Source organism: Trifolium pratense, linkage group LG4 (assembly GCF_020283565.1).
Source record: "Trifolium pratense cultivar HEN17-A07 linkage group LG4, ARS_RC_1.1, whole genome shotgun sequence".
NCBI classification, from domain to species: domain Eukaryota; kingdom Viridiplantae; phylum Streptophyta; class Magnoliopsida; order Fabales; family Fabaceae; genus Trifolium; species Trifolium pratense.
The window spans coordinates 34,924,938-34,949,849 of NC_060062.1; the positions used below are offsets into that span (position 1 = coordinate 34,924,938).

General features: G+C 33.6%; 3 protein-coding genes and 1 pseudogene across 4 annotated transcripts; 2 read left to right on the forward strand and 2 right to left on the reverse strand.

Moving 5' to 3' along the window:
• Window positions 1-2,857: 2,857 nt before the first annotated feature.
• On the reverse strand, window positions 2,858-9,540 carry LOC123921728 (ubiquitin-conjugating enzyme E2-17 kDa). The gene is made up of 5 exons (XM_045974382.1): window positions 9,369-9,540; window positions 9,195-9,275; window positions 7,759-7,886; window positions 3,428-3,532; window positions 2,858-3,221 (listed from the first exon to the last, which is right to left on the reverse strand). The coding sequence occupies exons 2-5, from the start codon at window positions 9,262-9,264 to the stop codon at window positions 3,078-3,080; spliced, it is 447 nt and encodes a 148-aa protein (XP_045830338.1). The 5' UTR covers window positions 9,265-9,275; window positions 9,369-9,540; the 3' UTR covers window positions 2,858-3,077.
• A 2,028-nt stretch (window positions 9,541-11,568) lies between these two features.
• LOC123922553 lies at window positions 11,569-14,447 on the forward strand (annotated as a pseudogene).
• A 626-nt stretch (window positions 14,448-15,073) lies between these two features.
• LOC123921664 lies at window positions 15,074-18,001 on the forward strand. 2 transcript variants are annotated; one of them, XM_045974300.1, is made up of 5 exons: window positions 15,076-15,445; window positions 16,115-16,193; window positions 16,287-16,374; window positions 16,959-17,072; window positions 17,637-18,001. In XM_045974300.1, exons 1-4 carry the CDS (start codon window positions 15,191-15,193, stop codon window positions 17,047-17,049), a joined length of 513 nt encoding a protein of 170 aa, XP_045830256.1. In that variant the 5' UTR covers window positions 15,076-15,190; the 3' UTR covers window positions 17,050-17,072; window positions 17,637-18,001. The 2 variants fall into 2 exon arrangements, with proteins under 2 accessions (XP_045830257.1, XP_045830256.1); XM_045974301.1 differs by lacking the exon at window positions 16,959-17,072 and having other exon boundaries at window positions 15,074-15,445.
• A 30-nt stretch (window positions 18,002-18,031) lies between these two features.
• LOC123921663 lies at window positions 18,032-20,097 on the reverse strand. The gene is made up of 4 exons (XM_045974299.1): window positions 19,934-20,097; window positions 19,619-19,794; window positions 18,452-18,647; window positions 18,032-18,332 (listed from the first exon to the last, which is right to left on the reverse strand). Exons 1-4 carry the CDS (start codon window positions 19,992-19,994, stop codon window positions 18,121-18,123), a joined length of 645 nt encoding a protein of 214 aa, XP_045830255.1. The 5' UTR covers window positions 19,995-20,097; the 3' UTR covers window positions 18,032-18,120.
• Between the last annotated feature and the right edge of the window lie 4,815 nt (window positions 20,098-24,912).

Consider the following 24,912-nt stretch of genomic DNA (forward strand, 5'->3'; position numbering starts at 1 on the left):
ATGTACTCTCCTATTTGTAAATTACAGTTAGATTAGATTTTGCCTTGGGGAGCAAGCAAAGGCAAAATAAGCATGCAGGTCAACAACCACGTGTTATGATATGTGGTGCTTTGGGAGGAGTAAAACGTTGCCCAAGAGTGACCGAAATCTTTGCTTATTTTTGCTTGTCCACCAAGCGACACTGACCTTTTATTTACACTTTTATTTTTAATTTTAATTACTACCTTGGCCTCCAAGTTCCACATCTCTTTTGTAATAAACCACTCACTTAAATTCTAGCAACTTGCTATGACCTCAGCAAAAACACGTCCCACTCCTGTTGCATTATTAGTGCTCTCAAGCATCCCTAACTAATGGATAACATAGCATTATACTAGTAGCATATTAAAATTAAATAAATTCATAGGTCAACTCAACCTTCCAATTGTAAAAGATTCTTCTAATTCATGCATGATTCGGCCCTAATACACGGCAAATTATATTTGTACATATCTCTTCAAATATCAAGTCTTTTAAAGTTGTTTTTTTTTTTGGTTAATTAAAAGTTGAAAGATGCTATTTTTTTTGTTTACAATCAGCTGAGAATCGAACTCAGGACCTATAATATACTACATAAATCCCTCATCATTAGACCAAACCTAGTGGCTTTGAAAAATGCTATTTGTTAGGAATGATTTAAGAGAAGAAATACAAGAATCAAACTTTGTAGTATCTTAAAAAATGATGTCACTTGTTCTTATGAGCTTAGCTCAGTTGACAATGACATCACACTATATGTACAAGAGCCGGAGTTCGAACATCGGACACTCTACATTTTCACTTTAAGGTGGATTTTCTAACCATTAAACTATTTGACAAAAAAATTAAATGATGTCATTTTAATATCCTTCTTTAGTGGAAATCATGGGGGTAATGGATGTAAACAAGGGTGAAGATTTATTCTTACAATCATGTCAAACTAATGTACTGATGTAATTCCTAACTAATATGGCTGTACGAGAATCCGTAGCTACTAAGGAAGAAGGTCGAGCCATAATGGATTGATGTGGCATAGCGGCGACTGAAATCGATCTGAAAATAAGCTTTTCCATTAAAAGTTTAGTTGAATTAAATTCGGAGACTCATGAGTCAAGATAGACCTTATGAAAAAAAAAATGTTAGTTGCAAATTACTTATGAACAAATTTTATCAATGACAAAAATATCTTTGTGATATCAATCTCTTTTCAACCTTTACATTTCAAAGGTAACATCATATACATCCATTAGAAGATGAACACCTTTAAAACCTTTTTTTTTCCTTGTTATTAAACATGAAAATGAGAAAAGTTACGTATGTTGAATTTCTTTTTCCTTATTAAGATAAGAGCAATGCTATGTAAGCCGAAAGAATCTTTCACGAAGTGGTTGCGAATAGCTCTTGGGCGGAAAACATAGGGTGCTTGTTATTATAATTTTTTTGATGAAGTGGTCAGGGAAAAAAAATGAAATCTAAGGGACAATAAATTGCCAAGTCATTCGCCACCTGTTCACGAAAGTGATTTCGCTGTATCTAGCATTATACTTTAGATAATTACACATGAACGAAAGGTCTACGTGCAACAAGCTGCGCCGCTAAACCTAGGTAAAGGATATAAATAATACAACCACAACCAAAAGGAAAAATGCTTAATATAGCAACAAAACACATTACAAGATCACAAACAAGTTAAAGCACTCCACAAGTGAAAGTTTGACCAAATTTATATCCACTACCTCTCATTTTCTGGCCATAATGAGATTTTATTGGTCCACTACGATTCGTAAGGCATTCTTGATCAGAAGTCCTCGAGAAAAATAGCATTGATGTAATCAAAAAAGTATGAATAATATAAATTTTTCTCTTGTAAAAATCTCTAGCACACAAACATGATATACCACTTTCTTTCCTTGGGGAAAAAGAAAGTTGAAATATGAAACTAGTCACAATTGAAAATACCTATAACATTGCCTTCATTTTCTATATAGAGGACACAAGAACCATTGCTTACTGTCCCCACATTCACATACTCAAAGGACAAAAAACCAGTTCCTCCTAATATGATATGCTTCCTTGTAGTTGCAATGTCTCCATCATAAAATAATGTTTGAAAAGACAAATTGTATTGGAGATCAATACCTACCTCAAAACTTGCAACATACAACAGAAGCATTAAGCATAATTACTCTATACTCCGAAATAACTACATGTCAAGCAATACCAGGAAAGAAAAAACTACAGATTCAAGCACAAAAATATAATATAGAACATGAAGTAAAGTTATCATTAAGAAAGGTTATTATAGGTCACAATCGCTGTGACCTACCGAACTCACTGTCGTTATAAACTTATACTAACCCATCAAGCACAAACACTCTTCGGATTAGACGTGTCACGGCGTCGGACACATGACCGACATCATACCGACACTTATAATTACAATGAATTATGTCATTTTCTTAAATAATTACCATGTCGACGTGTCGGTCTGTGTCCATGCCATAGAACCAAAGTTTAGGCATGAAATATAATTACACAATAATCTATACTCCTAACTTAGTCACACACATAATGTGCAAGGTTTCTTTTCAAAAAATACTATGAACCCAGATTCTCGACAGTTATGGAAATCAAAGTCGCACAGTCAGATCTTGATTGTGGATCAAAGATCAGACGACTTTGTCTAACTTTGTAAAGTCAACTTTAACATATATATCAAAATACGCCATCTGATATTTCATCTAACGACCAAGATCTACAACAGAATCCAAATCTGTTCACCAAGTAGAAGCAATTACCCAGTATGTAACTTTTGTATCTTTGTCATGAAATTGGAATATCAGGTCAACAAGCAGAAGAAAATTTGCATAACATTACAGTTTCCACAATCACAAAGTGTCTTACAATGAAATATCCACAAATGATAACTGGGGTCCCTTACCAGCTTTGAGTTCCACTAAACAATAAAGAAAGCATTTCAAATTCATTCAAAATATCTGTAGCTCTTTTACATAAATTATGACACTACTGCTTTTATTGAACAGCTAGGACAAACATGATCATCCCATGGCATACTTCTGTGTCCAGCTGCGAGCTGTGGCTTCGTACTTGGACCTGTCGGTCTTGTACATGTGTGCAATTTCAGGCACAAGTGGATCATCAGGGTTGGGGTCCGTCAGCAATGAGCAAATTGATAAAAGGACCTAAAATATATGGATTAGTTTCTCGGAGGGTCTAAACAGCAATCTATAGAAACAAAATTTACAGACTACATTCCTTAATATGTAAAATTTCAACGCTAATGCTCGGCAACTGTCTCATGACAGGCATGATATATAAACAGTAGCTCAGAAATTACATTATCTATGTTGAGTAAGTGGCAAGAGAAACAAGCAAGATAATATCAAACCTTGGATATGGTTAGTGCTGGGCTCCACTGTTCCTTGAGAATGTCGAGACATATACTGCCATTACTATTGATGTTTGGGTGGAAGACCTTGGTCCTAAAAGCAACCTGCAGTTGTTAATCACATTAGTTTTATTAGTTCTACACTTAGTCTTAAAAAGTAATAAATGTTCACTAATTTACTACTGCAAAGTAAAACAGTAGTTTAAAAAGAAAATTAAACTAGAAAATCCTACTGTAAGATTGGATTAGCAAAGTTCTTCCATTAACTTCCAGTTCCACGACCCAGTTTTCCATACACTAATTAAACTTTCATTCAAACCTCTTTTTAACTAACCACAAGCTATGTAGCCAAGCACAGGCGCATGCAAGAACACACTGGGGTGACAAAAAGAGGCGAATCCCGAAACAAAAATGTGGGAAGCAACAGTCCAGACACATACCCCCTCAATGTAAAAAGGATAGGACTTCGAAAGGAGCATTTTGGTTAAACAAAAACGTAGGTTGATAAAAGTAATCAGACGAGGTTGCTTGTTGTGGGATGGGATTGATGTACACAGTTAAGGTGGTGCTCAAGAAGCGGCAGAGAGGAAATTGCTAAAAGAACACGGTCTCCAAAACTACTTTAAGAAATTGGGAAGGACCATTCTCTTCATCCATCCATTATGCGGTGATAGATACATCATAATTTTTTAAATCTTCCCAAAACTCTTGTTCTACATTCTTTTCTATAGTATTTTGTTTCCTACAGAGATTCTCAAAACACATCAGGCAATGAAAAGTGTATAATTATAAAAGAAAAGCTTTTCAATCCAGACTCTACTACCCTTTGGTGCAAATACAATTGTGCAATGTGGAATAAGTCATAATAATTAGTAACATTTTCTTCTTCTTTTGAATGCAATGTATTCAGCAAAAGAAAACATTAGAGACCTTCACGCAAATGGATTTTCACAACTAAAAATTGATCTCCAATAATGAGCAGTGATGTGTTGTTCGATCCACGTACACTGTTTGGAATTTGGATAAAAAATGTGAAGGAGGGATGTTGGATGGGGAGAGAAAGATGGGAATATACAAGTTTCTATTGCCTGTTTATGGAGAGAAAGTAGAGAAAATGGAAAGATCGATGTGGAACACAAAATTTCTCCAAAGAAAAAATAAAACACGAATTTGAAGACAATTTCACTGTCATTTTATATATCTGTTTCTCTCCCATCTAATTTGTAAAAGGCATATCAAAACAACATATCTTCTTCCTCTTCCCATTTTTCATCCCAACCAAAACAGCAGAGAGAAGATTTGATGTTTTCTCTATTTTCTCTTTTCTTCATTTTTTTACAATCCTATTTTCTCCTTGCATCCAAAAAGTCAAAATCATAGTGACTCAATATGAGACTAAGTGGTAGCTGAACACTATACTCATGCAATCTCATACAATGTTTGCAACTCCCATAGAGAGGCCCTATCTCTATTCTATATTTATAGATGAAAATTAAAATGCACATAAATAAATTGTTGCCTATGAACACTTCAAACAAACACATCCTCATGTCATTCACAGACGATCAAACCAATAATTCAGCATAAGGATAAATTCTTCCGTGATTTTAATGGAGAAAGCGATCTTATTTCCTGTGCTTAAAAAGACTAGAATACATATTACGCATGTATGAAAGTTCAGTTAAGCAAGTTCACAGTTGCATGTTTGCATATCAAAGTAAGATAAAAAGCAATGGAGAGAAGAAATTGCAATTCCATAGTATTGGTGGTAAGAATCTACTAGTAGAAAATTTCTCCTTAAATGGACTGAATAATCCAAATATTTTTAACCAGTCAGACAAAAAGAAAGAAACTTACGCACAGGTTATCTTTCTATTCTATAGCACAGAGAAAGTCCTCTATGTTTTATTTGTGGTTGATTATAATTGATTTACTTGCACCGCAGGCTATATAAAAAACTCTCATGATGTTTTCTACACACTTGCACAACAACAATAAGAAAAGACCCACAGTGAGATTGACAGAGAAGCTATATGGTGTTAGGATATAGAATGAAGGGAAATTAAAGTAGTTAAGAGTAGGTATAGAAGTTAATTAGTTAGTTATTTTAGTTAGTTGGGTTTGTTTGTTAGTTGTCTGTCGGTTAGTTTTCTGTTTTAGGCCAGATGTCATTGATCTTTGCCCTCTCCTTGTGTATAGGAATTCTATAACTATAGACTTCCATTCCCTTAGAAAGTATCTTATGAAAAATATTGTTTTGACTGGTTTCAAACCAGTGTTCAGAGAGTATCTTCTCTGGAATATCTTTTTTCTTTTTCTTATCAATATTGATATCTTTTTGGATAGCCAATTATTGGGTTCCTAACATATGGTAGGTAAACCCAATTCCCCGTATACAAAGTTATACAATTTCACTCCATAAACATTTTGCCATCTAGAAATTGTGTACTGGGGAGATGTGTTTATAAGATTCAAATGTGTTATTTGTTGTGATACAAAGGTGCCACCCAAGATCAAAGGAAAGAAAAATCAATTTATGGTACTGAGTGCAAGACAATAAAATGTAAACAGAAGCGAAACATCTAAGTGTTGCAGAGATTATAGTGTGGCTGATGTGTGGACATACAAGACAAGATCATGAATGAATGTGTTAGAGAGAAATTGGAGTGCATCAACTATTCAGCAAAAGATGGTTGGCTACATGACACTATTCAGCAAAAGATGGTTGGCTACATGACAAGATGAGAAGCACAATAATTAGAGACACTGAAAGACCAAAAAAAATACAAGCGAAAGAAATAATTAAAAAGGGCTTATATCTAAAAAAACGTTTATGAAGAACTGGTTCTTGACAAAACACAATCATGTTTGATCCATGTAGCCAACTCAACCTATAGTATGAAAAAAGACTTTGTTTTATTGTGTTCTCAAGAGAAAATGAAGTACCAGTGTACCATGAAATATGAAGGAGAAAATACAAGAGTGGATAAGGTATCCTCCAAAAGAAACTACAAACTGTTTGGGGCAAAACCCCACAGAAAAAACCAAAGCGAACAGGTTAGAAGGGGAACAAAAATGAACGCCACAACTGCCCCAAAATGCTCCTAGGGAACTCACTACTCAGTCAACAAAACAAAACACCCAACAAGAGAAAAATTCAACCTCCTAACAACACTTCTGTTTGCCTATGACATAGATGACAACCAAGGTTGTCAAGCGCGCGCTCTAAATCATGAGATTGTATGATTTCATGCGTTGTACCCCATCCACCATGCCGGATCGGTTCGAAAATTGTGAGAATCGCCAGATCGGTTCAAAGCTTCAAAAGAAGCTGTTTGAGCATCCTTGATATTTCATGCTCCTTCAGAATTTACGTTATACCCCTTCAACTATAAAATAAATGCAAGTATATTCATACCGAATAGAAAACCACGCCCACGGTCAAGGGAGTTTGGCTTTGCTCCATTTTCTATCCTCCATTTGTTGTCCATTTATGAGAGAGATAGACACAAATAAAAGACTTATGGACCCATTAATGGGATCCACTTATTAATATCATTGACCAATCTTGTGTCTATCTCTCATAAATGGACAAACAATGGAGGATAGTAAATGGAGCAAAGTCACACTCCAGTCAAGGGTAGCCATGCAAAAAGGGCTTATAGTTATACCTAAAAAACCTTTACAAAAAATGGGTTCTTGACAAAAACACAATCGTGTTGTTTTACTGTGTTCTGGAGAAAAAATGTACCATGAAATATGAAGGAGAAAACACGAGTGGATAAGGTATCCTCTCAAAAGAAACCAAAACCCGATTGGGAGGGGGGACACCACATAAAACCCCAAAGTATATGCATCAGAAGGAAAAACAGAAAACGAAACACCAACACTGCACCAAAATGCTCCTAACGAACTGAGTCCACAAAAAACAAAAACCCACAACAGAAGTGAAAAACTAGAAGCAACACCTTCAAAGCTTCAAAAGAAGCTGTCTGAGTCTCCATCATGCCCCTCCAGAATTTACATTACCCCCTACCAAAGGTGTTCTACCCCTTCAACTATAAAATAGGTGCAAGTATATTCATACTTAATAGAAAACCACACCCACTGTAAACAGTTAGAGAAGTATGTGTACAAATACTGTCAAAAACGTTGGAGAATGAAGGAGACTGAACACTAACTTTACATTCACCATCATCATCGTGGAAATAAAATGCATTTGAAATCAGTTTAATTAGAGGTTGTATGTAAGCTTATTTAAAAGAAATACTCAGCATATCCCCAAAACACAACGATATGAGCAACTAATGGAGTAATGAAGGGTAGAGTACCTTTGGTGGCTTGAATGGATAGTCAGGAGGAAAATGAATTGAAACTAGGAAAACACCACCTGCGTATGGGCTATCAGTCGGTCCCATGATTGTGGCTTGCCAGTGGAACATGTCCTCAGCCACAGGACCTGATATAAACAACAGCAGTATCTTTTAAAGTTATTAACTACTTATGTTTAGAAGAAACAGAATATCCAAAGCTAATTGCAAAGAAAGTTACAACTTAAAACATCACGAAATAACATAAGCAGAAGATAAATATATCCGTAACAGAACTGATTAGAAGAGAGGAGCCTTTTAGAAGGGAAAGTATTGAGTTAAAATCAAGATTATAAAATTAATTGAATAAATTATCATAAACTTATAGATGTACATATATTTTATCATAATCTTAGCTATGGTTATGCTTTACAATTTTCCCCCTAAAATGAGTCACTGGAATGAACAATCTCACCCTCACTTTCCCATCTTAATAAGTTATTAATATGGAAAAGCGAGAGTGAGATTGCTATTAATAATAACAATGCAGACACAGTGACACAAATGAAACAGAAAATTGCATTTACACAAAGTTATTTGGATAAACAAAATTGCATTTACACAAAGTTACTAACAGAAAGAACCTAGCTAAACTAAGCCCCTATTTGGATAAACAACTTATTTGCAGCTTATAGCACAAGCGTTTATCATGATAAGCTATTCCTATAGCATCAAATAAAAGTAAATTAAATTGTTTTTGTATATGCTATAAGCTGTTTACATAAGCTATCTTAGAAAGCTTATAATAATAAGCCTAAAAATGCTTACTACGGGCCTGTTTGAATTGGTTTATTTAAGATTATCTACTAGCATAAATTTTGTGAGACTATTTGGAAGAGCTTATGAAATCAACTTATGACAATTTTCATAATTTTTTTTATCTTATTTTCATAAGTTCTCCAATATAGCTTATAAAAACAGCTCGCATCATATATAAAAAATTATTTTTATTTTATCTTTCAATATTAAAATAGCCCATGTAAGTTTATACATAAGCGCTTGTCGTGGTAAGAGCTTATGCTATAAGCTGCAAATAAGCTGTTTATCCAAACAAACCCTAAAAATGTCATAAGTTCTCCCAAACAGTCTCACAAAACTTATGCCAATAGATAAGTTCAAATAAGCCATCCAAACATGCCTAAAAAACATAGTTAAAACATCAACAATAACAGATAAACAATTCAAGAATTTACATAAAGCCATGCATAAAAAAAAATACAGAAACAAGCAAAAAATTGAAGCACCTAGATATTTTTATATTCTATGTTGAATAATCAAAACCAATATAAAAATAGGGTTATTATCCTTCAAAATTTAAGGATAAAAATTAAACCTTTAAAACAAAATTTCATAAAATTGGGAAAAGAAAAAAAGGGAAATGGATCAAGAAAGATAACCTGCACTGCATGATGTTGGAGGGTCTTTCTGCAAATCCTTGAGCTCCTTCAAGATGCGTTTCGATGCCATAATAATCGAAACTTCAAGAAAATAAAATTATATATATAAGTTACAGATCGTGAGAGGTAGAAAAGAATAAAGAAAATTGAAATGAAAAAGGAAGAAAAACAAACCTGAGTCCGAAGCGCAGAAGAAGAAGAAGAAGAAGAAGAAGAAGAAGAAGGAATGATTCAGAGAGAGAGAGAGAAAGGGTTGAAGAAGAAAGGAAATGAGAGAATGTAGAAAAATTGAGAAAGATAAGAAATGGTATTGAATTGAATGATAGCGTAAGAAGAACGTTGTGACGTTTCTTTATGATTATTAATTTATTGGCTTTAATGCAGTTTTGATCCTCTATTTTGAAAAATCTGAATTTTTAATCCCCTATTTTAAAACTCAGCACTTTTGATCCCCCTATTTTAGTTTTTTGTTAGTTTTAGTCCCCACCTCAATTTGGTCAAACTTTTGCTAATGTATCATGCTCACTGATGACGTGACATTGTACATGTGGACAACTTGCTATGATGATGTCAGAAAAATTGGTGACACACAATATTTGACCTATAGAGATGTATGTTTTGCAATGAGATTCCTTAAAGATGATCGTGTTTACATCACTGCAATCAAAGAAGCAAAAGATTGGGGCTCGGGACACTATCTAAGGAAATTGTTTGTCCACATGTACAATGCCACGTCATCAGTGAGCATGACACATAAGCAAAAGTTTGACCAAATTGAGGTGGGGGACTAAAACTAACAAAAAACTAAAATAGGGGGATCAAAAGTGCTGAGTTTTAAAATAGGGGATCAAAAGTTCAGGTTTTTCAAAATAGGGGATCAAAACTGCATTAAAGCATAATTTATTATATTATTATTTTTGGACAAAATTTAATTGCATTATATATATGCATGAGAACTAATTCGAATTTGGATTATTCCATTTATTTATTTAATTAATACATTTGTCCCTAATTATAAGATCTTGTTTGACCACTGCACGTATGATAATGCATAATTTTGATCACTAGTATTTTTAGTTGTCTACTAGTAAAAATTATAAAAACTTAATATTTTGAAAATACTCATAAAAATAAATTAAACAAGATCTTATATGCTAATATTTACATTTATATATTATTAAAAAAATACGGTCAAAACAAGATAAATAAATAGTATATTTTTGTCAAACATTGTCTTATAATGAGAGACAGAAGTAGTATTATCTGGGTAAGGTTTGACCCCCACTTTGTATAGTTTCTCCTTTTTTTATATATTATATATGAGCAAATAGGCATAAAATTAGTGCTATTAGATATCTCTCTGATGTCTACTAGTCACTATGATGTCTTAAGATGCTCTTAATTTACCTAAAAAAAAGAAATGACAATTGGACTCATATTCACTTAGTACTCGCAAAAATATCCATAATGAATAGGTAAAAATTCGCATATTGAGTATGTATATGAGTAATTATACGCAAATAAGAGCATATAAAATTTATATCATATAGATAATTTATGTAGAATTTTATAGAAATTTAAAATCATTTGATATGTTATTGAAACTCACCAATATTAAGGGTTTATACATTTTTATTAAACACTGTTAATTTTTAAGAGTAAAAAGTGTTTTTTGTCTCTGTAAAGTTAGCGAATTTCGATTTTAGTCCCTGTAAAAAAGATCCTCTCATTTTGCCCTTATAATTTTAAATTACTTTGGTTTTAGTCCTTAATATGCACATGTGACACAAAATGCTGACATGGCCAGAATCTGCCGACTAAACCATTGCCACGTGTTTAGAGGGTGCTGACTTGGCAAATTTCAAGGACGAAAACCAAAATTCGCACAAATTACAGGAACGAAAACCAAAATTCGCTCAAATTACAAGGACAAAAACCAAAATTAAGATTTTTTTTGACACTTGAGTCCACTTCGATATCACAACTATTTGAGTCAGGTGTTCCTTTTTGATTCTAGCCTTGCTTGGGAGAGAACCAAAGAGTATCTCGGATAGCCTTTTTTTTTTTGCTTGCGTTTGGGCATGCCCATATTCAGCGACCTACTGAATGCTCAATTAATAAAGGAATAAACAACACGAGTTGTCGCGCTATCGGAATACAATGGATTCAACAAGCATGTATGGATAGGTTGGGCATAACTATTTCAATCTCTCTCGCACTCGCTCTCTTGATCGACCAAACTGAATGGATACAATGAAGATAACAGATGGGAGAGTGACCCTAAGTACAATGATTGCCCTATGAGGTACCGTACTGTGCCCATGTTTTTCTTTTTTTGGTTCTTTTAGGAGGCGTCGAGGGGTATACCCCTAACATGATCGACCCAGTAGCTGAGCAACCCTCCGACGGCGCATTGACCTTGGACTGGAGAAGTTTCGAAGAAGAAGTCTTGTTATTGGCTATGCCATCTTCGAGCGAATCCAGCAAAGCGAGCGTGAATCAGCAGCTAGTGATTCCCGAACTAAAGCCTCCGCTTCTCGATGACAACTGCCGGTAAGAAGAGCTCGTTGATCAGTTGAGATTAAATTGGTGGGGGATGAGTCATAAAGATCAAATCCTCGACTCCTTCGTTCGTAGTTAGCTTTCGATCAAGAGATATGTCGAGGCCGCACTCGTGGCGGACATGTATTCTCGAGAAGTTGTTTTAGAAAATGACATATTATTAGAGGTTTCTTATTCTATCCGGATGGGCATGTGTTGAGTGAAAATGCTTACTCGCGTCATATAAGTCAAATTCTTAATTATGGAACCCGCCAAAGCATTCCCTATCGGTGGATTATAATATCCCTTCGAAACGCCGATCTGTTTTTAGATAAACGAATAGGGAGAGCAGATGCAAGCTTTTTCTTTCAATAGCCGGCCAAATGACTACATGATCATCGGTCCACTCTACCTCAATTCACCATTTCGAACTTTATACATAAGGTTTTTCCGTACAAGCTCCTTCTACCTATACATTAGTTGAAGCACCTAAAGGAGAATTTGGTGTCTTTCTGGTTAGTAATGGAAGCAATCGTCCCTACCGTCGTAAAATAAGAGCACCTAGCTCTGCCCATTTATAATAACTCGATTCTATGTCCAAACATCATATGCCAGCAGATGTGGTCACCATCACAGTACTAAAGATATAGTGTCTGGAGAGGTGGATAGATAGGACTGCTAGTTGCTCGATCAAGACCCTAGCTTTATTGCGAGTCGAAAACCTATTTCTACGGCATTACTCCGATAAAATTAAAATTTATGAAGATAAGAAAAATCATGGAATTCTCTGTAAAAGTTGTGAAACTAACAACTCTATTAGAAAGTCGAATTACCAACTTTTACACTATTTTTGAAGTGGATGAGATCGGTCGAGTGGTCTCAGACATTTTTATGGATTGAACGAGATTCAAACTAGGGAATTGGTTGAATTTGCCAGCGGTGTGAAATGAATGTTGGAACAAAATTGAGATTTATATGTTCCCTGTGTGATTATTAAAGTTTTGATGATACCAAAGTATTAAATGTACAATTGGAGATACTAAAATTTATTTGTAAGTATGCAGAATTATTTTATAGGTAAGTTTTGAAATTATGCCACAAGATGACCATTCAGAAGTTCTTAAAGCTCAGAGGATATCAATGTCAGAAGATGTAAGTCTTAGAGGTTGGAAGCCTCAGCAGTTGATAGATCAGAAGATGATAAACCTCTGGATTGATCTTGATCTTTGTGAAGACTGTGTTATGAAGTTTGAATCATTGCATCAACACTTTTATCAATGAAGAAAGCGACCTCACAAGTGGTTCAGAATAGCTTTCTTACATAATCTCTAGTCTTAAGGAAGGAACGTGGTTTGTCTGTCTTCTTAGCTAAGAATGAAAAGTCTTCTCTGCATCAAGCCAAAGTAGCTGAAACTCTTGTTCAATTTTGGATTCTATTCAAATTCATGTCAAGACAAGTTCAAGCTGACAATCTTATCTTCATCAACGGTCATCTGCAACGTCTATAATTTCATTGGCATATAAATACAAGATGAATTGCATTGCTGCATACAACAATCCTACGCGCGAAATGGAATTGAAAGAATCTCCGCACAAAAGACTTAAAGCTCTGAAGCTCTTGTTCTGTCATACTCTGATAGTTCATTAAACACTTGTAACTTATCATACTTGTGTTTATTTAAGTCTTAGGTATATTTCTATACTTTCATTTGTAAACCTTTGTGGTTTTCGAAGTCTCTTGTTTATGTAACTTGAGCATTTGAGTAGGAAGTTTCTTGTTAGTTTAACTTGAGCAAGTGGTTGTAATCTTGGTGATTATTTTAGTGAAACTCTCTTGGAAGTGCAAGAGGACTGGACTACTCTCGATTTGTGAGAGGAACCAGTATAAATTCCTGTGTGTTCTTCTCTATCCTCTTACCTTTTATATTGTGCTTTAGTTTTATCCGCTGCTAACTCGAAAAAGTTTTAAAAACACAATTCAACCCCCCCCCCTTATTGTGTTTTTCCACCTTCAATGAATAGCATTGAATATTGAGAATGATAATTTCAGAATTGTTGTCTTTGGTAGTGATACCTCTATTAAAGAAGGAGACCTTGTCAAACGTACTGGATCTATTATGGATGTTCATGCGGGAAAAGCTATGCTAGGGCTTGTGGTCGACGGGTTGGGAGTACTTATTGATGGAAGAGGGGCTCTAAGCGATCCCGAGTGAAGACGCGTCGAAGTGAAAGCCCATGGGATTAATATATAACGTAAATTAGTGCACAAGCCTATGCGAACTGGGTTAAAAACGGTAGATAGCCTGATTCTTATAGGTTGTGGTCAACGAGAACTTATAATCGGGGACCGACAAATTGGAAAAACAGCTATTGCTATCGATACCATGTGAGACATTGTATTGTGTCTATGTAGCGATTGGACAGAAACGCTCAATTGTGGCACAATTAGTTCAAATTCTTTCATAAGCGAATGCTTTAGAATATTCCATTATAATATCAACCACCGTTTACACCCTGCAATTTCTGGCCCCATATTCTGGGTGTGCCATGAGAGTATATTTTTGCGATAATGGAATACACGAATTAATAATCTATGATGATCTTAGTAAACAAGCCATGGCATATCGACAAATGTCATTATTCACACAAAATTCGTGTACATGGACTATATTAAGATTTTTTTTACAAAGACTAAAACCCATTTTACCTTAATTTTAATGCATCTAATAACATATTAAATTGTTTTAGACATTATTGAACAATGCAACATTATTTTGGATGAATTTAGATGTTTTAAACGATTCAATATTGTTTGAATGTAAATGGTCATATAATTTCCATATTGAATTTATATTTTTAGTCTAGCTCTGCCACTGCACCCGCACCCAGCCTTGCATCGACGTGCATCCCCTCACGTGCCTACGGTCTTTGTCCGAGTCTCGTTTTCCTCTCATATACTAGTTTGATTCTTGTACTTTCCTTTCTCCTCTCAAATCTACAACTATAAATTTGATTTCTTTGTTCTTTGTTATTTTGTTTTTGTTCTTTCTAGAAACAAAGTTACTTTTTCGGTTAATATGCGAGCGTGAAAATATTTTTTTTTTTTTAAGTTTGTGAACATTATTTTTTTCAGCCACACCAATATATCTGGTCTCAGCACAATAAAAACTAATTTAAAATATTAAAAATGTTTTTTTTTTGCTGATAAAAAATATTATTAAAATAATTAAAAACCTAGTATCTCATAGCGGGTTATAAAGAGAGAGACAGGGAATAAGGGAATAATTTGATAATTTACTCCGTAAGTTTTTCAATTAATACAGTAAAACATATAGAAACTGATTTCCAAGTCTTTATCCTAATCCAACTAATTTCATCGTGCTGGAGTGTCAACGGAATCTTTCTATTAAGGGTGTGTCGTATTTTTCCCACTTGAGAGCATCCTTTCTCCCATTATGATGTCTCTCACGACTGCCACTCTAGTGGTGTCGCCATCATCACAGGTTACATGTTCGGCGGCGCGTCGTCCACAGACAGCTAAGGTGCAAACTGACAACAAAAAGCAAAGACAAAACAAAGTTGGTTTGGGCGGCGAGAAGAAGGAATTGTCGTGGCAATGTGTGGAAGGCTGTGGAGCTTGCTGTAAGCTTCAAAAGGGTCCTTCTTATCCATCTCCTGAAGAAATTTTCACTGACCCTTCAGATGTTCAGGTCCATTTTCCTACTTGGTTGTTTTTCATTTGAAACTGTCTCCCCAAAAACAAAAACTTCCAAGTTTTTTAAGTTTGTTTTGTATATTCAGCTATAGAGTATGAGCATTTTTTTTTTGTTGTCGAAACGTGAGTATGGACATTACATTACATGTAGACTCTATTTGGTAAAAAATAGCAAATGAGCTTATAGCGAATAGTTTATAAGCTCTATTTGGTAAAAAATAGCGGATGGCTGATAAGCTAGCTTATAGCGGATGAACTTATAGTGGATAGCTTATAAGCTAGCTTTTAGCTTATAGCGAATAAGCTAGCTGATTGAATTTATAGTGTTTGGTAAAATTAGCGGTTGAACTAGCATATAAATATGAAATGACATAAAAAATATATGTTTCATTAATATTTAATTTTTTCCAAATAAGATGATAGGGGTAAAATTGGAAGAAAAAATGATAAACTATAAGCTCATAAGCTACTTGAAATAGCATTTGAAAAATAAGCTATAAGATCTTTTTTAAAAATTGTTACCAAATAGAGCTTTTTGCTTATAAACTATAAGCTATAAGCTAGCTTATTTGTCTTCTCAAATAGAGCCGTTAGTGTGTATTATAATGATGATATTTTTGTTGTTTTTTTTTATGTTTGGATATGTTTTGGTGATGAATTTCAGCTCTACAATAGCTTAATAGGACCAGATGGATGGTGTATTCATTATGAAAAGAGTACCAGGAAATGTTCCATTTACTCTGGTTAGTGGCCACACCGTCATTTTCAGTTTTGAATTTCCTTGTTGGAATGTTGGCTAGCTTTGGAATTTAACTTGTTCATTTTTTGTTCTTCAGAGCGTCCATATTTTTGTCGTGCCGAGCCTGAGGTGTTTGAATCTTTGTTTGGAGTTAAAGAGAAGAATTTCAACAAGGAGGCATGCAGGTTCACCTTTCTCACTCACTTTTCAATTTAATTATTCTGGTTTATTTTTCTTTTTGGAGAATCAAGTTATGGAGATATTTTATTTTTTTAATGAAAGAGAATTACTTTGTTTTGTGGCATGTAATACTGATATGCTAGTTGCCACACTTGGGATAGTAGTTCAGTGGTAAGAGTTTAGCCTTGTAACCTCACTCAAGTTACCGAGTTCAAATTCCCTCGGGGACAATTGTATAATGGCCATTAGCGCCTCTTTGATTAGTAAATAAAATGCTAGTGGCCAATGTTAGTAATAGTACAGTATCTCTTTGTTAGGCTGATAAGTCTGTGATATATGGTAGGTTCGGTTCAGTGTTTGAACCTTTGAGGTATCAACCGTGACTCCTTACCTCACAACAAGTGAGAATAATTGCTCATCCAACTATTGCCAAGTTTCAAGGCGCATACTCACGTTTTGAATTTCGCTAAACCAGAAGTCATGTTTTGCATTTTGTTACCATCCTCCAAATTTTCATATTGTCTTTTATTCGGTTTATCCATTCAAAGACTGTGTTTCTTATCCAAACCTCTATTTTTTTTTCTTGTAGTTTCTGCAGGGACTCAATTAAGCAAATTTATGGCTATAATTCGAAGGAGCTTTATAATTTTAACAAGTCAATCAGGAGCTCTTCTAGTTAGAGTTTTGGATTCAATTTCTCAAGGTGGTTTTCTAGTCTATCCCTTTGTTAATCATTATGCTGGTTAGAGTTTTCTTGTTTATAAGTTTAAAAAATGTATGATTTCATGAGCTGATCTAACTGCTGCATGAATCTAGAAAGTAGAACCTAACACCACTTTAAAAATAGCAATATCATTTCATGTGTCTTCTTTCGGGATTTATTGATCTTTGAAAATATAACTAGTTTATTTTCCTTTCTTATCTTGAGCTACGCGAAGGATTCTTATTAGCAAAACGTCGAAAAAAACCATTTAATAATGATTGGAGTTCATCTAATAAGAAATCGTTGTCAATATATCAAGGCATGTAGATCACACGGGTTTGGTTCCTTGAAAGTACTTAGATAATTAAGTGAAGTAGTTGAACACTAATGAGAAATTATGTGAGTGGTTGAAACAAATTAATCTCGTTTTGTCCCTGTGATTAACCTTACTCTTCAAAGTGAACTCTCTCCAGTCTACACTTTAAAAAATCTTTGATACATGGAGATAACTTTCTACATAACTTGTTAACTTCTAATAGAAGTTATTCCTTGAAATTCTTTCAGATACCAATATCTTGACTGAATATGGGACGTGGTTTATGTTGTCCCATACTTAATCGAACGGATTATCAACACAATGCACGCGTTGAAGCCTTTCAAGCACCGTGCCGTATAATCTCTACTACTGTTATTGAAGCACAAATGTATTGTTGGTGGTATTCTTAGATCGATAAACAACAACTTCCATTCAAAATTTATATATTGCGGTTCTTCCTTTTAGTTATCCCAGTTGTGGTGTGGCATGTCGGAGTTTTTGCTTCTCCTCTGTCACCATCAGAAAAAAGAAGATGCAGGTTCACAATTCAAATCCTCATCCTACTACTGTCAAAGAAAAGATTATTAAGTTATATGTCATGCATTCTAATGAAGGACTAATGTTTAACCAGAAAAACCAGATTTATATAAACTTGGGATAGTTACATGTTTAACCAGAAGAAAATAATATTTCATCCTTTTGCATATACAAGACCTAATTTGTTTACTATCATCATATTATCGAACCACCAAGGCCTAGTTCATCTTCAATTTCGTCGCTATCTTCAAATAATTTCCAAAGCTGAGCTTGGTCTTCTTCCTTTTTTTTCTTCAGCCAGTACTTATATGCACCAAATACTCCAAGAATCAGTACGATTGGGGCCAAAGCACCAAGAAAAACCAGAATAGCTATGTGCTTTCCGCGTTTACCAGAAGTGCTAGATACTGCAAAGCAGGAATACAATTAGTTTTGTTAATATAATAAAATATAAAGATTATCAAGCAAACATTAGTCCTCCTTGCCTATGACATGAAAATAACTTAAAAGTTGGGAGATGCCTCACCAAGAGATAAGCAATCTGGGCACAAAAAAGTAGCATTGAATTGTTTTTCCTTGAACTTAATATATTCACCATGGGGTGAAGTAAAATCAGAAGGACATAACTCCCACTCGTCAAAAGCATCGTCTGAAGGAGTAATACTGTTTTCTTCGTAGAGTCCACACGGCTTGCATTTTTTGCTTGAAAAGTTACTTAAAACCTGGAAGCACGTCAGTAAATTGCTTCAAACAGTAAAACATGCAATATCCAATCCAAACAATAAGTGCTTATATCTATAAGCTATTTCTATAACAAAATATAAATAATACGGTCAAACTGTTTTTTAGATAAATTATAAGATATTTTCATAAGTTATCATGAAAAACTTTTAAATAAGCACTTATAGACATGTCATAATAAGTTGTTTCCATAAAACTCTCCAACTAAGAGTCTATGTTAATAGATAAACTCAAATAAGTCAATTTATAGAGCCCTTATTACGTGAATATACACATTATTACCCAAGTCTTATTTTGTCTCGGTTAACAAATTTTAGAGTGAAAACATAAAACACGTGTATTACTTGATTGATTAAGTTATAATGAAACTACCTTGGACATAAAATCAATTTTGGCTTAAATATTAAAATGTTCCATGCAAATATAGAGTTTTTATTTTATTCCTTGTAAGAATATTTCTTTCATTTTAGTCTTTGCAAATATATACCATTTTGCTTTCGCTCTTTATGGTTTTATTTTAGTCCTAATTACAAAATTGATTAATATTAGAATTGGTCTTTGTGATATTACAAAGACTAATTTAAACATGAACATAATTTGCAAGAGCTAAAGCAAAACATAAATGACCAAAAACAAAATGTTATATATATTTTTTTGTAAGAATAGCAATCAAAACTCTTCATATTTGCATGAACAGTTTTCATATTTAGAAAACATTTTACATTAGTGAGGACATAAATAATAATGAAATAAAAACAGATCAATCATTAGTTGGTTTAGTGGTGATTGACATTGGACTTGGTAGAGAGGACCACAGTTCAATCTCTTGCCACTGCGATCGAGAGGGGAATGAAACCACTTAATGGCAGAACTGATCCTAGAACCAAATTAGCCGGTCCAATGGACCGGATACTGACGGTGAAAAAAAAACAAAACAGAATTTTGAACCAACCTGCCAAGATTGTTGACCATTGAAAGCATAAACGAAATGAGTTCTCTTGACATCTTCAAACAAACTTTTGTTCTCCCCTTCGCAAAGAAAATACACAGTTGAAGTTGTTTTTAGCCATTCATGCTTATTGAAGATCTCAATTGAACTCAGCGACACAACTGCACATAACATAAACCCTGTATTTTCCAAATACAATCATCATTCACACTATTACAGTTTTGATTATAACTTATAATTAAGCTTAAATACTTTTTTTTGTTTTGTTAAATCGACAAATTATAAATAAATAAATTATAGAATCAGTTAGTTAATTACCCGGGAAATAGCCTAAGAATAGGAAAAGTGCTAGCGAGATTCTAGAATTGGACGCAGACATTGTAGAGAGAGAGAGAGAGAGAGAGAGAGAGATTGAAAATGAGGAGATGAAGGATAAGAAGTTAAATAAAGGAAATGGCAGTTGATGAATTCGTTTTTGTGTAATTTCTTGGGAGACTTGACCTGATTGCGGTGGCTGACTAGCTGTGCGATTGGTTAGTGCGGACGTCATTTTGTGCTGAGTCTAAATTCAATAATCTGCCACCAACATATTGCGGTACACAAGTGGTAGATATTTGAACCCTTAATTGTTTGGTCTTGAGTTTGATTCCTGACCAATACGTATGAAGAAATATTTGTTGGGAGAGATTAATCACTAAATGAATATCAGGGATTAGTCTCTGCAGTTGCAAGTATATTTGGTTAACCTTTTTTTTTTAATAATCCCCCACATCATTTTGGCGCCGAGCACTTCCATTGACTTCATTATCATAAACTATCTTAACGACTTAGTCCTCCATAGTGCATACGGTTGTTCATTCAATCATTGGCTTTGTGGTCAATTTTTATGATTTCTTTATGCTATTGTGTCCCTATTGTAGTCAATTTTTATGATTTCTTTATGCTATTTTTTTAATGGCAAATTGTTAGTTGTGTATATTATAATATTAGGTTAGTTTTTCTTTTTGTCAGGACTTGAACTCTGAACCTCCAACTACCCTTAGTTCAACTAACTTCTTTATGCTATTAGTTGAGTTTGTTTGTTTGTTTGTTTGTTTGTTTTTGTTGCAGTAAAAGAAATCGAATTCAAATACTTAATTAATTTTGCTAAAAGATGGATTATTTGGAAAACTTGAGTTTGATTCTTTGCATAAAGAATTTTATGATAGAAGGTTTAAAAAAGAATTACTTAGACAACATATAGTTTTTTTTAGTTGTTTAAGTTTTTTGTCCCACTAGTTTAACGGTTTTTCTTGTTTTTTCATTGGTTTTTAGTGGAGTGTTATTGTTATTTTTTTTTGTCAGGTAGCATAGTGGCTAGAAATACTTTTTGTCTTTCTTTCTATTAGTTCCAAATATGCATCTTCTTTTTTATAAGGTATAATGCAATATTAGACTCGTAGTTGCGATACCAGCTATGAATTGATCTAAATAGTTATAAAAATTGATTTTTTATGTCCAAAGTTAGTTTTAGATATTTTAAACTGATTGTAAAAATATAAATCGGGTTATAAAATTGGTTATGGATATAATAAATTTTTGACTTAAATGCACTTTTGATTTCCCTATTTTAAAAAAAATGAAGTTTTAGTCCACCTATTTTAAAAACCAACTTTTTAGTCCCCCAATTTTAATTTTTTTTGAGTTTTGATCCTCATCCCATTTTAAGGCTAATTTTATTGATGTGGCATTGCCACTAATGCATATTAGCGTCCACGTGAACAAATTTAATATCCATGTCATTATTTATTTTTTATTCAATAAAACTTATTTTATAAAATATTTTAATTATTAAAATTATAGTATTTTTTAAAAAGAAATCAATCAAAAAATAATTCAAAAACATCAAAAATCACACCAAACAATCAATAACCCTCATTATTATCATCCACTTATCCAGTTATCCTTATTCTTTTTAGCAACCCAGAAAACAAAATAATCATGTTTCATCATCATATCATCATCGTAAACTCATTAAAATAAAAAATCCCAAAATTCACAACCTCTAATTTATTAAACCTAAGAAAAAACAAACAATCACAACATATGGACATGGTCCTCTTTGATTCAAATCAAACAATTGCATATTGAAAGCAAGTTTTGTGTTTCAAGAACCTCCAACTTTCATCATCATCCAACTTTATATAAAACCAATCTAGAATTCAACTTCAAACTTAAAACAATTTCTGGGTTTTCATTCAAACTCATCCAAAGTTATAGATAGTTTCTATTGAAACACAAAATCATCTCTAATTTCTTTTCGTTTTTAAAAATCCAGAAATTGTTGAGTTTGAACGGAAACCATAAGATAGGTGAAATCCATAACGAAGGATTCTCTTTGACGGTGAATAAAATTCTAGTAGTTAAAAGTTTGATAATTAGGGTTTCAAATTTCATATTTTATAAGATTTAACAATTATTATTTCAGTTGAATATATAATTCTAATAATTAAAATATTTTATAAATAAAGTTTTATTGAATTTTAAAATATATAATAATGACATGGTTATTAAATTTGTCCACATGAATGTTGTCACATCATTAGTTACAAGGTCACATCAACAAAATTAATCCCAAAATGGGACGGGGGATCAAAACTAAAAAAAAAAAATGAAAATAGGAGACTAAAAAACTAGTTTTTTAAATAGGGACCAAAACTTCAATTTTTTGAAAATAGGGGGATCAAAAGTTTATTTAAACCTAAATTTTTTATATTTATTCAAATTTAATTGAAAATATATAGACAATTACATATGAATGAAAGGTTTAACAACACATTTCGTTGTCCGTCTACTTTTGTTCATGTGCAACTAACCCTAAATCATGAAAGGGTTAATTAAAAAAAACTCAATTAAATTATAAATACTTTAAGTACTTAAAATTGTTAAAAACTTCAGAATAGAAAAAATAAATCCAAAAAATATAAAATAAGTTGTGAGAATTCAACTCCTTCATAAAGCTTTATGACGCTGTTTCCGGCACCGGCACCCCTTCATAGTGACAACATTTGTGTCTTCCCAAAGCCTGTCTCGCAGGAAACGATTTGTGAAAGATCGAACACTCGTGGATCTTGATGTTACTACCGCCGTTAGATGCAGAGCTGGTAGTCACGGCAGCTGAGATGGTAGTGGTATGATCTTCTGCAGGGGACATAATGACATGTTTCCTGTGGCTGGCTTTATGTCCGCCAAACCAAGTGTTTGGTAAAATGAAAAGGCTTTATTGCAAACAGAGCATTTGTGGTTGAATTTAGCGGTGGTTTAATGGCGGAGAAATCTTTATTGTTGTTCAGACTAGCACATTAATAGAAAACTTCAATTACTCTAACGAATTTTAAATTATGTTTCCCTAAGACTATCACATTTTCTGAATTTTCATAAATGTTCTACTATAGAGTTCTAGAATGATATCAGCGGGACATAAAACTAAAGTTTGAAACAAGAAAGAACAAAGGAAGAGTGTTTGAACTTGCTACTATATTTGATTACTAACTTGATATGTTACAACAAGGATGGTACATGGCTATTTAGATACTTAATAATTAAGCAAACAAATACTTATGGATTAAGCTAATCAAAACAAACGGTGGAGGCAGGGTGGGCGGTTTCTCATGAGGTCCAATGAAAAACATTTCCTAAATGGCCAGTATAGTTCTATTTGCTTCTCAAGGTTTCTACTGGTCTCTTGATTTATTTAGCGAACATTGCCTCCCTTGAATCAAGCTTTCAAACTTGTCATTCCAAGCATCTTCTTCAACTTGTAAACTAACTCAATCTTCAAAGGCTTTGTAAAAATATCTGCAACATGTTCTTCGGTGGGACAATATTGGATCACCACTTCTTTTTCCTCAACTAATTCTCGTATCTTATGAAACCGAATATCAATATGCTTCGACCTTCCATGAAAGACTGGATTTTTACTCAGTGCTATCGCTGACTTGTTGTCACACAATATCTCTGTAGGACTATCCTGCTTATGGTGCATCACTTCTAAAATTCTTCTCAGCCATACTGTTTGAGTAGCACAACTGGTTGCTGCAATATATTCTGTCTCTGCCGTAGAAAGCGCGACAACTGGTTGTTTTTTTGAAGACCATGAAATTGCTCCAGTACCCAAATGAAATGCATACCATAACGTGCTTTTTCTTGTTTCTAAATCTCCAGCCCAATCACTATCTGTATATCCACCAATTTGTAATTGTTACCACCAATTTGTAATTGTAATTGTTCTTAGAACCGGACCGGCCGGTCGGACCGTGAACCGGTCATGTATGCGGTTCGGTTTGACCTGAAAAACAGACACCAAACGAACCAGTAGAAAACCGGTCGAACCGGCGATAAACGGGGTCAAACCGGGGAACCGGCCGGAAGGTTTAGCGGTTCTCTTTTTTTTATTTTATAAAAAAGGAAACAACAACCGTTTTATTTTTTTAAAATCTGAAAACACCAAAGACTGTTTCTTCAATCTGAAATCAGGACAAAACTTTTTTTTTTTTTAATTGAAAAAATCAATGAACGCCTCACGTTGTCTGTGTTTTGATGTGTTTCTTCAATTGATCAAGTTTTTTTTAACAGATAAAAAACAACATCAATTTTGATTACAGATTCACATACCTTCAAAGTTATTTAAAAAACAAAAACAGAAGAAAAAATAGAAGAAAGAAAGATGCAAATATGAAGAAAAGTAAATATCACAATAAGATTTGACATGAAATTGGATTATAATAAGAAAATGGAGGAAGGAAAGAAAAAAAGTTGAATTGATAGTGGGCTTGGGCCAATTAAAGTCACTTATCCATATTACTAACCCAAATAGGAATTTTTTTTTCTACCCCAACAATTGTTCATCTACCCCAACATTAATTTTAAATGGACGAATTTGCCCTAATATATAAACTAAAACCCTGATGAAAAATTTTTGGTTACCGGAACATTTTGGAAAAAAGTGTTCTGGTATGTAAATTTTTTTTGGTTAGCGGAATATTTTGGAAAAAGTGTTCAGGTGCATGAAATTTTTTTTGATTACCGGAACACTTTGGAAAAAGTGTCCAGGTATATACAATTTTTCTATTTTTTTTTTACCTAAACACTTTGGAAAAAAGTGTGCAGGTATGTAGAATTTTTCTAAACCAAAACACTTTGGAGAAAAAAGTGTGTAGGTATGTAAAATTTTTCTAAACCAAAACACTTTGGAAAAAAGTGTTCAGGTATGTAAAATTTAAACAAGTACACGACACAAAAATTACCTTCAACAATTT